Consider the following 12,833-nt stretch of genomic DNA (forward strand, 5'->3'; position numbering starts at 1 on the left):
TGCTGACAATACAAAATTTTCTTTAAACTAACTATGAATATCCCCTTTAAAATCCCAGTGACTTCCGCTAGAACCCATAGAAAATTGGGTGTAGGTAAGACGCAGAAATGTTCAAGAATATGGTCCTTGTTTACACCTCTTATCTGTCGGTTATGTGAGACCACAAGGAAACTAAGGTAACTATACAAGGGCAGTTTATCTATGCAAGACAGCTCACGTAAACTTTATAACACTTCACTTTCTTTATGGGTTATGGATGGAAGAGAAATAACATCTCGGTAAACATACATGTTCCTTACGCCAGTGAGTGTGGTGCCACTGCGAGTACTGCCTGCCATAATAATGATGAAAACTTTCCCAGAATCACTTTTTAACTGGTGGCGTTATAAGAAATATTAATCCCTTTCTTTCTAAAACGATAGTGTAAAATCTAAAACTTCGAAGTTGTTGGACAAAAATGTTGCCAAATAAAAAAAAAATGCCCCTGATTGACAAGGACAAGGAATACATTATCTATAGAGAATATTTGCTCGTTACTGTCAGGCTCAAATAAGTGGCGTCTTCTGTTGTTCGTTTACTGGCCCTCAAAAGGGGACTTTCTTCTGTTAATGAATGCCGCTTTCTTTTCAACACTCAGCAGTGACGACATGCCCTTCGTTTCCTTCCTGAGTCTGACTGTTCTCAATCCAGAAAATAAAAGTAAAGCGAAGTAAAAGAAAAAAAAAGTACGTTGAAAATCTGTAATAGGCAGTGTACAAGAGTAAATTTTGTACTTTATCAACATGAGACGATTATGATATATATATATATATATATATATATATATATATATATATATATATATATATATATATATATATATATATATATATTGTGTGTGTGTAATTATAAAGTTCATCGTTTAGGATGAGTGTACAATATGTGGTCTAACTTATGTGTTTCTTCCCCGACTCTAATTAAAAAGAGAAAAATATATATATACTTGTGCATGAATATACATACCCTAATTTGGGAATGATGTGCCATATTGTCATGAAATGCCTTCATACACTTATTTGATTCGACTAATGAAATAATATGATTTATACATACTTTATATCGAAAGAAGTGGTCTATTTCCTATTTCTTTCTTTCTTTCTTTCTTATCTTGAGAAAGACACATTTTCCATGTGTGTGTGTGTGTGTGTGTATGTGTGTGTGTTCTCAAGTGTAAATTAAAGAAAGAAAAAAATGGTTTTCTACTCGTAATAAAGTAGATAGACGATAGAGAAACAAAAGATAGGTTAATAAACTGACAGAGGTTTCATTCGTCATTCTGAGACAGAATTTATTCAACACACACACACACACACACACACACACGGACATCATCATCATCATCGCCGCCACCGCACTCCTGCACCGAAATGTCATGGAGTGACTCACCTGCTCCCGTTATCAGATTCCCAATTAGGATCAAATAACTACGTCAACTGTTTCCTCCCAGTCACAAACCGCTTCAATTTTCGACTCGACAAATTTATCCAGATTTGTTTAGTAATATGGGTCCAGGACACTTTCTCCTCTTTGGCCACATTCCAGTGCGTCAGTTAAAACCCACTATCCTTACAGTGAGACCAGCAAGAGGACTTTGTTCCGCGCACCTCTTACGTACAAGGTGGTCCCGCCAAACAACACCCACATGCCTCCTCGCTCTTAGTCAACTACTAGCAGAATTATTCGGCGTTGGCCGGTAAAATTTGGCTCTCCAAAGCACGGTTTATCACCCTAAGTCAGTCGTTTGTTCGGCAAAGCTATTAACTATCTCTTGAAGTTAAATGTATGTCATGTTAATTTCTGTTCATGATTCATGATATCAGTGAATTGATGAAACCTACCTGAAAGATTAATTCGTTGAAGACCTCTGTATCACAGAAAATTCGACCACATACTGAAGGAATCGGAAGGTTGATGGCAATCAACTCCAAGTTGACAATGAATGCTCAATTTATACCTCTCCCCCACAATAAGGAAAAAAAAAAAGAAAAATCTAAGCTAACAAAGAATGTTTGGCGCTACCATAAGATAAATAAATAAATAAATAAAAAATGAGCCACTGTGTATCTGGCGCCACCATCAAGAACTGGGTTACGGTGACAAATTTGCCTGAATAATATAGCGGTTTTGGGTTGAAAGTAGTCTATGTCACTTCCCGGATCAAGGGGAACCCCTACCAAATTTTATCACAATCAGTTCATTTTTTTTTTTTTTTTCGTGAAAAGCGGACACACCTTCACAAAGACAGACAGATTCCTCCTACTGCTTATTTCCTTCAGACGTCTTAGATTCACATGACATCTCGTTGTTAAGACTAGACTAGCATGCCAAATAGTGTTTTGTCAACATTACTGTTCATTTGTTCTAGTATTCTGGTTATTTATCTCTTATGAGTAATGCAGTGTGTAGTATACCTTCTTAAAGTACCATTTTCTTTTACTAATCTTGTCTATGAAGGGATACTATCATAGCAATTTTTTTTTTTTTCGTACGTCTTCATTATGAATCATTTATTTCTCTGCTGTATTTAAGACTAAAAACCACTAATCCTCTAAGTTTTCCTCTTTCATGTGGGTGATCGAGCCGGTCTCCTGAAGGTCAGTGAGGCGTGGTGTAGTCGTTGGGTGTGTGGGTAGCAACAGATAATGATGAAGGATGGAGCGAACAGCTTAATACTTTAATAATACCCAAGGTGCATAAGAACACAAGTACATAAGAGAAGCTGCAATAATCCATTAACCCTACACGTCACAATACCTGTATAAAGCATACCTATCTATATCCACCTATCATCCCTATCCATAAATTTATGTAATATTTAAAGCTCCTTATTTACTCGGCACCAACACCCTGATAACTGAGTCTGTTCCGGTCAACTATCACTCTAATTTATTGAGAACTTAATTTTCCTAGTTTAAATAAAATTTTATCAAGCTTGAATCCGTTACTTCTAGTACCCTTGAGGATTTTGTTTACATCAACATAGTTATATCTCATACGCCACTTCAATATCTACCAGATCCTTTCTTAATTTACGCCTTTCATGCCGTACAGAGAACTCATAATGCCTCGGGGAAGAGGCTACCGCAATGTGAAGGAGTATATGAAAAACTTGTTACTTGTAACGTTCGAGCACACACACACACACACACACACAGAGAGAGAGAGAGAGAGAGAGAGAGAGATTCACGTTGACTAAAACGTTAGATCGTGACCACGGTTAGACAAGATAAATACCTGTTCTCTCTCACGCTGGTCCAGCACAGTCACACCGAGGATAAAGTTTTTGCTCCATTACAACTTTTTTCTTGTTATTAATATTCCTTTCTCTATGACGTACAAGGGAACTTAATTTACAGGAACATGAGGCCGACACAAAACACAAATAATAATTAAAGTAGCTACGAGAACTGGAATTACATAACTATTATACTATATATTTTCTTTAATACTAATAAATATTTCTGCCTGTCTCATCACTGCTAGTCTCCTGCTGGGCTTCCGTGGTCAAGTCGAGAACACAAGAACAAAAGCTCCATGAACAGCACCACTGTTTATTACAAACATAGAAAGGAGTAAAACATAAACAAACACAATTCTTGATTTACTTTATTTTTACTTCCGGTAACCGGTTGGCAGGATGAAGACAGAGGAATGAGTAGTGAAGAGAGATTGTTTATGCTGCCAACATGAATTAAAGATACAACGAAAGCGACGGGGAACGAATAAGATTTTATGTATAACAAATACGAGCGGGTAGGTGTGCAAGAATCTTCGTGGCAACAGAGGAAAGATCCCATTGTAACACACACACACACACACACACACACACACGCACACACACTGGACCAACAGTTAACACGGAGCAGCCCGCCCCTCCGCAACACAATATACGTTTAAACCCCTCATGCCATAAGGATGCCGTTTGGGTGCTCCTCACAGGAAGGAGAGAGAAAAAGAGAGAGAGAAAAAAATTCGAACGGCAAGGTAACCGTATTATTTGTCCACCCTTTACTTACAGAGGTCCCCTGAATGCCTGATATTTCTGACTGTCCTTGTCGTAGAGCTGTGATTGGGATAAAACGTACGAAATAACATACTGAAGTCACGCCTAAGATAAAGATCCTTTGGTTCTCTCTCGTACTCACTACACTGCTTGAAAGGATAATAATAAAATGCCAGTCATTCAATAAAGATGAATTATTTTTATCCTATTTTGTAGTTTACACACTCTTCAATGCTGTATTACAAAAAAACTTTACCTACGGGTCGTATGTTGAACTACGCAGAGGAGCAAGCTACATTAAGTAAGGGTCTCTAAAAGGGCTAGTCTGGAAAACTTCATGCCGGCAATGTATGTTGTCGTCGGGAGGCCAACTTCTTATTTACATATAAACAAGGGATGGTGGATGAGCCGCGCCACGCCGGCCCCAGCTGGATCAAGGTCAGGAGTGTAGCCAGTCATTAGCTGCAGGAACACGGATCACTGTATTATCACGTTCTGAACACATCATTACATTACTACATATGTAAAACTTAACCACCAGAGTGTTAATATGCTTTCACCTCAACTAATAAAAGAGAGAGAGAGAGAGAGAGAGAGAGAGAGAGAGAGAGAGAGAGAGAGAGAGAGAGAGAGAGAGAGAGAGAGAGAGAGAGAGAGAGAGCATTATAAAAAATCTGTATAGTTTTTTCACTGATATTTGATTAATCTTATCATCATTATTATCATTACTATTATTTTTTGCTACGCAGAACTTCTAATATTGAATCACCTCAGAACGATTTTGGTTGCTCACCTTTGTAGTGGAACTTGGGCTCCGATACCGAACACTTCTTGCCCTGGAAGCGAACAAGGTATTTTGAGATTGAATAATGTTGTTGTTGTTGTTGTTGTTGTTGTAGTGATCACACACACACACACACACACACACACACACACACCACGTTGTTCTTGTCACGCTCCTCCCGTCTCGTCTTTTCAGTATGTCTAGGCTAGAAGTATGCAACAATTATCCCTTTGATGTTTGTAAGTGCAAGAACTTAATTATTATCATTTATTATTGTTCGCTCCAATGAGAGAGAGAGAGAGAGAGAGAGAGAGAGAGAGAGAGAGAGAGAGAGAGAGAGAGAGAGAGAAAGGTGGTGGTTGGTGGAATGCGTCTGCACACAGTCTATCCAAACGTTGAATTGGCTACCTTGAAGTTATCCAAGGTAATGTTGAGCTAGAGCCCTAGATTAAAGGGGTATTTTGTAGTGGCCAGGTAAGAAAAAATAAATAAATAAAAAATATAACACTGCCAATCACTCAAGAGCAAATGGGTGGTATTGTTCTGAACAGAGAATTTGTAAAAGGCAGTAGATGAATTTTACACATTGCTTATACATTGCTTACACAGAGGATACGAGGGAAACACAGGTGATGCTTTGTTTACTAGACTATGAAAACAAAGTAGAGAAGGAAGCAATGATGTCCACGAATATCCACGAATATTTAGGGCAGAAAAAAAATCATGAATAATAAAACAAAAGGATTAGTGTTGGGATGAAGTGCTTCTATAAATCAAATAGAGGAATGAACAGTAATCCCCACTCTCATTAAAGAGAAAGGGTTGTAATCAGCACCTTCTGACAGTTTTAACATAGATACATAACATTTTTTTTTAAACATAGAAGCTTAGGGTGATATGAAAGGCCTGGAGCAAAAATTCCAGAGTGCTCAAAAGGCAAATGGGGGATAATACTTGGCATAGCACACTATGAACTGTTTTGACTATAATTAGAAAGTGGATAAGAAAATAATAGAAACAGAATGGTAACCTATACAGGGCAGACTGAACTAAACTGAAAGATGATGCTAAGAAAGAAGAAGAAGAAGAAGAAGAAGAAGAAGAAGAAGAAGAAGAAGAAGAAGAAGAAGAAGAAAGATGGGGCAGAGGAGATTATTAGAAACCTTTATCCTGCAGCTTATTCGTGGAAGCTGATGATGGTAACGATGATAATGCCTTCACCTAAAGACAATAAAGAGGCACCAATTGCACCGGATCCCCGCGGCGCCATCACTTGCCTGTTGGTCTGATGAAAAGTCGATATTTGTACGGACGGTGCGGTGGTGCGCGGACTGCAGGGGCCTGAAGTTGTTCGCTACAGGGGCGTTTCTTCGGAAGTGTGAGGCCCCCTGCTTGAGTCTGCGTAAGCTGCGCATCTGTGGAGGGATTAGAAGTTGTAATAATCTCTCTCTCTCTCTCTCTCTCTCTCTCTCTCTCTCTCTCTCTCTCTCTCTCTCTCTCTCTCTCTCTCTCTCTCTCTCTCTCTCTCTCTCTCTCTCTCTCTCTCTCTTTATTCCGTCCTGCCATGCATGTTTCGATAACAATAATGAGTACGTAAATCAGCAAATCTCTTCGTTATAGACTAAAAAAAATTTATGGTATCTATTCTTATCATCTATGTACTCTGTCTCTCTCTCACTCTCTCTCTCTCTCTCTCTCTCTCTCTCTCTCTCTCTCTCTCTCTCTCTCTCTCTCTCTCTCTCTCTCTCTCATACACGATAACAATACAAAAGTAAGAGTGAAAAGGGTAATTCTCTTTCATGTGGAGCAATAGTCGCATCCCCTCTTACCTGGGTGAAGGCTATGTAGAGAGGCTTGTTAGGGATGATCCAGGTGACCGTCTCGTAGCAACCAGGGACGGTGAGGGAGCCGTCGTAGGTGAGATATTGGTCGGTGGTGGGCAGCAGGTCGCTCAGCCGTAGCTCGTGTGTCGGAGAGGACGATCCTGTAGCGAGGGAGATGTTCGAGTGCAATGAAGAATTTAAGCGTTGCCCTGTTTTGCTGCTAGGGTCAGTATATGTTAATTCGAGAATATGAGACCTCTATAAAGTTCGCTTATATGAGATTAAATACAGAGAGAGAGAGAGAGAGAGAGAGAGAGAGAGAGAGAGAGAGAGAGAGAGAGAGAGAGAGAGAGAGAGAGAGAGAGAGAGAGAGAGAGAGAGTAATCTTGTTTTTCCTAAATCACAGACTGTTGCACGATATTTTCTCCTATCATCTACAATTTTTAGACACTTATCCACTAGTTTTTAGTGATTATGTAATTCTGTATCTAGGAAAGTCGATATAAACCACCCATTCTATCTTTTCCGTGTCCATGCAAGTATTTTTCCTTTCTTCTGAATATTAACAAAGGATGACCAGAACTGTGAAAGAGTAAAGAGAGTATTGTATAAACTTGCATAAAAGTTGTAAGTGATTATGGTGAAAATAGGAGTAAAAGTGTTTGGTTTAATGTGTGTTTGAGTGTTGGTAACAAAAAAAAAAAAAAACAGCAGAGGATATTTGATAATTCATCGTCAAAAATTCAAATTGAATATCATTGTGTCTGAACTGTAATGTACGCATAATCTAAGTAGCCCAATACGCTACAAGGAAATGTTTCAGAGTAAAAATTTAAGTTATGTACCTATGACAAGTAGCTTTTAGTTTTGTCGGTAAAAGTTTGCAGAATACTATTTAAATCTTAGATCATTCTATTGCATGCTTTCATTTATTTATTTATTTATAATTTTACTTTAATTCAGAGTATGAATGCCTTACCCTCACACCTATTACAATATATCTTATCACTAGGAGCGATTGGAACATACAAGTACATCACTGCTAAATGAGACGGGTCAGGTTTTCACCACAGGTCGTGATTCAGAAAGCATTCGGTCAAGGTAACACAACTGGACCACGAGAGACGAGACTCACCGCCGAAGTGGACTGTGGAAAGCCCCTGCAGAAGGCTGGCCAGCGCAGGTGAAGAGGTCTCTCCCACCTACGGGAAGGAATTCGATTACAAGTGTGCTGTGGCTGATTAATGCTTATAAAAATGTTGGGTGGCAGATCAATACTTATGAAATGGTTGGCTGGTAGATTAATGCTTTATAAGAAGGTGGGAGGAATGGGTGGGGGGGAAGCCACGACTGGTGAAGTAGCACAGTATCCATTGAAAGGAGCTGGGAGGAAAGTAAAGATGAATCAATAAGCACATTACTAATAAAATTTACACAAAATACAAGAAACGTCGATACTTCATTCCTCAGAAGACAGAGGAGTGAAAAAAAAAAAAAAAGTAAAAAGAGCGTAGCTGGCACGATAGTGGACATGATTGATTATGAGCAAGTCCAAGGAATGTCGTGTTAGTGCCACTGTCATATAATTTGTGAAACATTGAGCTGTACACCATAAAGTTTGGGTGCAGCTTTGCTCTTTTAAGACATTTTTTTTTTAATAGTATATCGTATTTCTAGATTTCTTTGTGTTCACAGTGTCATAATGTAGCACGGCCAAAGTGCCTCAATACTTCCCAAAGTCTAAGAAGTTCGCATGGTGAAGGACCTTGAGGAAAGTTGTTATTTAAATTCAAGGTATGATAGCTTTTGATAATCCTGATCTGATGAAATGCTGCAGTACAAAGGTAAAAATGGACAATATATAGAAAATGAATCTGAAGTATCAAGTTAAACGTGGCCATTAAAAAAAAAAAAAAAATCGGCTGCAGTACAAAGGGCTAACATGAACACTATAATACAAAAAAGAGAGAGAGAGAAAAAAAAAAAAAACTCAAATGCAAAACTAAACCTATATGGAGAGGGTGGTGGTTTATAGATGAATATAAGGAAGGAAAGGGAAAATGTCAATAAGAAAAAAAAAAAAGTCCACGAGGGGGAAAAGTCACGGCGTTAGGAGATGGTGGTGGTGGTGGTGGTGGTGGTGGTGGTGGTGGTGGGAGTCCATACTGGAGAAAATAAAAATCACAGTCCACAGCAAATTAGATCAGCAGGTGAAATGGACCAATAATTCACTTACACGCTATTCAGACTTTCACTTAGCGCAGCCACACGCTCCTACCTCCCGACTGTCTGTCTTCCTCGGACCCTGACAGCAGTACGAAGAGAACACATGCAGAATTATAAGCTACAACCACTAATTTTCTACGCGGAGCAAACGTGTCATGCGGGTTGTGGGTGGGTGACGGCACTGACTGGTCCATTCGCCAAGATAAATATTTACACACGCATGACTACGAGCGACGTAAATAAATTAAAGGGTTATACAGTGCGTGAACAGAGAGAGAGAGAGAGAGAGAGAGAGAGAGAGAGAGAGAGAGAGAGAGAGAGAGAGAGAGAGAGAGAGAGAGAGAGAGATGGAGGATATAGGTAAGAGGACATACCAAATATTTTTAGTCTATAACGAAGCATCTGTTGACCTACTTACTATCATCACCAAGACATGTGTGGGAGGACAATAAAAAAAAATAACGAGGCTCTACTAGCTTACCGCGTCTTTCAAAGAGAGAATTATAGGTGTAGGAGAGAGAGAGAGAGAGAGAGAGAGAGAGAGAGAGAGATAGAGAGAGAGAGAGAGAGAGAGAGAGAGAGAGAGAGAGAGAGAGAGAGAGAGAGAGAGAAGGAACAACATGAAGGACCGTACACTCTCAAACATTTCCATATCACATCCCAACTCTTTAGCAGGCTCTAACGGAAGCTATAGGAGTTCCCCAGCTGTTTTCTTCACGATTCTAGTAATAATTTAACAAGAACTCTACACCATAAATAAGAAAAAGATAAAAAAGAGAAATAAAATAGAACACGTACCTAAGACAGGAAAGGCACGGGAGACTCACCTGCACGAAGACAGCAAGAGCCACCACGCCGTAGACTTGAGTGGCCGCCTGGGTAAAGTTGCGGTACAGCTGGGCGTTGTAGCCGTAGATCTGCAGCTGCGGCGAGAACCATGGCGTTGAGTGGTCAGTGGAGAGATGGGGGGAGGGGAGGGAGGGCAGGTGAGGAAAGGAGATGAGTGGGAAAGACGAGGATGGGGAAAGGAAAGGCGGAGGGGTGGTGATAAGTGTGGGAAGAAAGGAGTGATTTGGAAGCAGGGAAAAAGAAGGAAGGAAGGAAGAAGAGAGGGAAGGAAGGCCAGAGGAGGGAGGGGAGGGAGAGATGGTGAGGAAGGGAAATGAGTAGGAAAGAAAATGGAGAAAGGAAAGAAGATGGGGGGTGGATGTGAAGATGAGTTTGAAAAGAAAGGAGAGAATGATTTGGAAGCAGAAAAAAAAAATGAAGAAAGGGAAAGAGGGAAAAACGAAGCAAGGCCGGAGGAGGGGAGAAAGTGTGTGGAAAAGAGAAAATTACTAGGAGGAACATAATAACTGAAGAACATAGGGGAAGGTGTAGCAAACTAGAAAAGAGCGGCAGAAGCAAGAGAGGGGGAAAAGAGGAAAGTTAAGAGGGAGAGGCTGGAAGGAAGGGAAGGAAGGGAAGATGTCTTTGCTAGGAGTGAGCGAAGAAGAAAAAAAAAAAAAAAAAGAAAGGAGAAGAAAAAAAAAACTAGTCGGGAAAGGAGCTAGTGTGTGTGTGTGTGTGTGTGTGTGTGTGTGTGTGTGTGTGTGTGTGTGTGTGTGTTAAATGTATATACGTTAGATTTGCAAAAGGTGTGTAAAAAATTACTCCCCTCTCTTTAATGAATATAGCAGTGACTTTTATCTTTTTATTTTATGTTCACAGTTTACTTTACTGATTCACTTATTTATTTATTTTTAGTAAAACGGAATTGCTTTGAAATGTATGAATTATTACGTTTCTTTTTCTTTATAATAAGGATCCTGAGTGTGATTAATGTATATTGTTAAGGCAAAGAAAACTTAAAACCTAATGGAAATAAATGTACATCAGCTTTTCCAGAGAGAGAGAGAGAGAGAGAGAGAGAGAGAGAGAGAGAGAGAGAGAGAGAGAGAGAGAGAGAGAGAGAGAGGTAGGCCCAGTGGTGCTCACCTCGGCGGGAAAGGCGTAGTTGGCAATGGTGTGCTCCGAGCCCTGCAGGTCCCGCTCGCCGAAGTGAAGGCGCAGGTGGCTGACCGAGTAGGTATAGGAGAGAGGTCCTCCTGACAGATTGACCCGTGGCCCGGACGACGGCTTGACTCTCCACTCCAGACTGTGACCTGTGTTGACGAGGCTGCCCTGGACCTGCCGGGCACGCAGAGGTCACTTTCGCTATTTACATTATCGTGAAATTGTAAAAAAAGTGCTATTATATGAATAAATACGTGGATAAATAAATAAATAAATAAAAAAATAAATAAATAGATAAATAAGTGCATATACAAATAAATAAACAAATAAACAAGGTAATGAGATAAGATAAAATAAGGAATTATAAATGAATAAATAGAGACTAAAAATAAGTTATCAGGAGATGAATTAATCAAAATATACAACACTGTCATGTTAAGAACACATCAAAGTCTGTCTACCTTATATAACTGAAATACATATAATTTTTCCCTTTATGTGAAGGAGACCGACCGAAGGCAGAAACATGCAAAAAAGGTAAATTACTTAAAAAGAAGTATGGAAGAACACACTCCACAATGGGTTAGCCAATATAGTGCCACAGTTGTAATAATACTCATCTTCGAAACAACTCAAGTCGTAGGAAAAGGTAGAAACAGAAACTGGCACCGAATTCCAAAGTTTTTAGATCATGTAATCTGCAGAATATTCCAAGTCTAGTAAACATACGCAGAATAGCACTATGAAGGTAGAAATGTTGAAAACGAAACGTAAGGGGAATCAAAACCAATTAAAACAGAATCATTCTGCACTGATGGGAAGTCCTGCTATGAAACAACATATTAAAATTTTGTGTTTTCTGTTTGTCCTTTGGTTTTGTAGACTTTGAAAAGTTATCAGCTAAATATATATAATAACTTTCCCCTGTGTATGATAACGTAGCATTTCAAAATCATAAAAGACTTCAATTGTAACTAGGATTTCACTATTAACTGCTTCACTATATTTCTCATTAACGAGTTGAAAAAAAGGGGGATCGATTGATGTGAGTATTTCTGCGGCACAGCAACGTGATCATATAGTTCAAATTAGTAAAGTTGGAACTGGGTGCAAGTTACCAGAAAAAAGATCAGTGAAAAGGCACAAGGCTGTCAAGCGGGGAGAGGGACGGTTAGAGGACACCTGAAGGATGATCTGAGGGGACGCCTGAGGGAGGGCTGGGTGTTGGGTTACCTGTGTCTTGTCGAAGGAGAGAGGCGTCAGGTTAGGGTCATGCAGGAGGGTGCGCGGGTCCAGGTTGATCGGGGACTGGCGCCGCCCCTCCGAGCACATCGCCCACGCCGGGTTGATCACACCCCAAAACTCAGGACCTGCCGGGGGTGTAATACAGCCTTATAGATTAAGTAGAATATATATATATATATATATATATATATATATATATATATATATATATATATATATATATATATATATATATATATATATATATATATATATATATATATATATATATATATATATATATATATATATATATATATATATATATATATATATATATATATATATATATATATATATATATATATATATATATATATATATATATATATATATATATATATATATATATATATATATATATAAAGGAAGAAAACAAATTAAGGTTGACGTAATTTCTCTCTCTCTCTCTCTCTCTCTCTCTCTCTCTCTCTCTCTCTCTCTCTCGATACACACACACAAAGGTGGATAGAATTCTGTTGACTACAAAAATACAAAGACTAAATAAAACAATGAATATATATTAGGCTATGGCTCATATGATGCCATAAGAACAAGGTTTATCATAATGGATCATTCCATAAAGTAAAATCAAAATAACAAAAAAAAAAAAAAAAAGAAAACTAGCAAAAAAAAAAAAAAAAAAAAAATAACAATAATAAAAGAACACACACACACA

At 38.8% G+C, this 12,833-nt stretch overlaps 1 protein-coding gene across 2 annotated transcripts in view; it reads right to left on the minus strand.

The window, feature by feature from the left end:
- Positions 1–4,217: 4,217 nt before the first annotated feature.
- LOC135089811 (carbonic anhydrase-related protein 10-like) overlaps positions 4,218–12,833 on the minus strand; it is a 137,110-nt gene continuing 128,494 nt past the window's right edge. For both annotated transcript variants that reach the window (XM_063985885.1, XM_063985895.1), the window contains 8 exons: positions 12,104–12,240; positions 10,853–11,044; positions 9,703–9,798; positions 7,785–7,851; positions 6,656–6,810; positions 6,104–6,241; positions 4,836–4,878; positions 4,218–4,504 (listed from right to left, as the gene is read on the minus strand). In XM_063985885.1, the coding sequence (XP_063841955.1) occupies positions 4,482–4,504; positions 4,836–4,878; positions 6,104–6,241; positions 6,656–6,810; positions 7,785–7,851; positions 9,703–9,798; positions 10,853–11,044; positions 12,104–12,240 (851 nt within the window). In that variant the 3' untranslated portion in view covers positions 4,218–4,481. The remainder of the gene's footprint in view (positions 4,505–4,835; positions 4,879–6,103; positions 6,242–6,655; positions 6,811–7,784; positions 7,852–9,702; positions 9,799–10,852; positions 11,045–12,103; positions 12,241–12,833) is intronic.

The sequence above is a fragment of the Scylla paramamosain genome, chromosome 3, assembly GCF_035594125.1.
Source record: "Scylla paramamosain isolate STU-SP2022 chromosome 3, ASM3559412v1, whole genome shotgun sequence".
Taxonomy (NCBI): domain Eukaryota; kingdom Metazoa; phylum Arthropoda; class Malacostraca; order Decapoda; family Portunidae; genus Scylla; species Scylla paramamosain.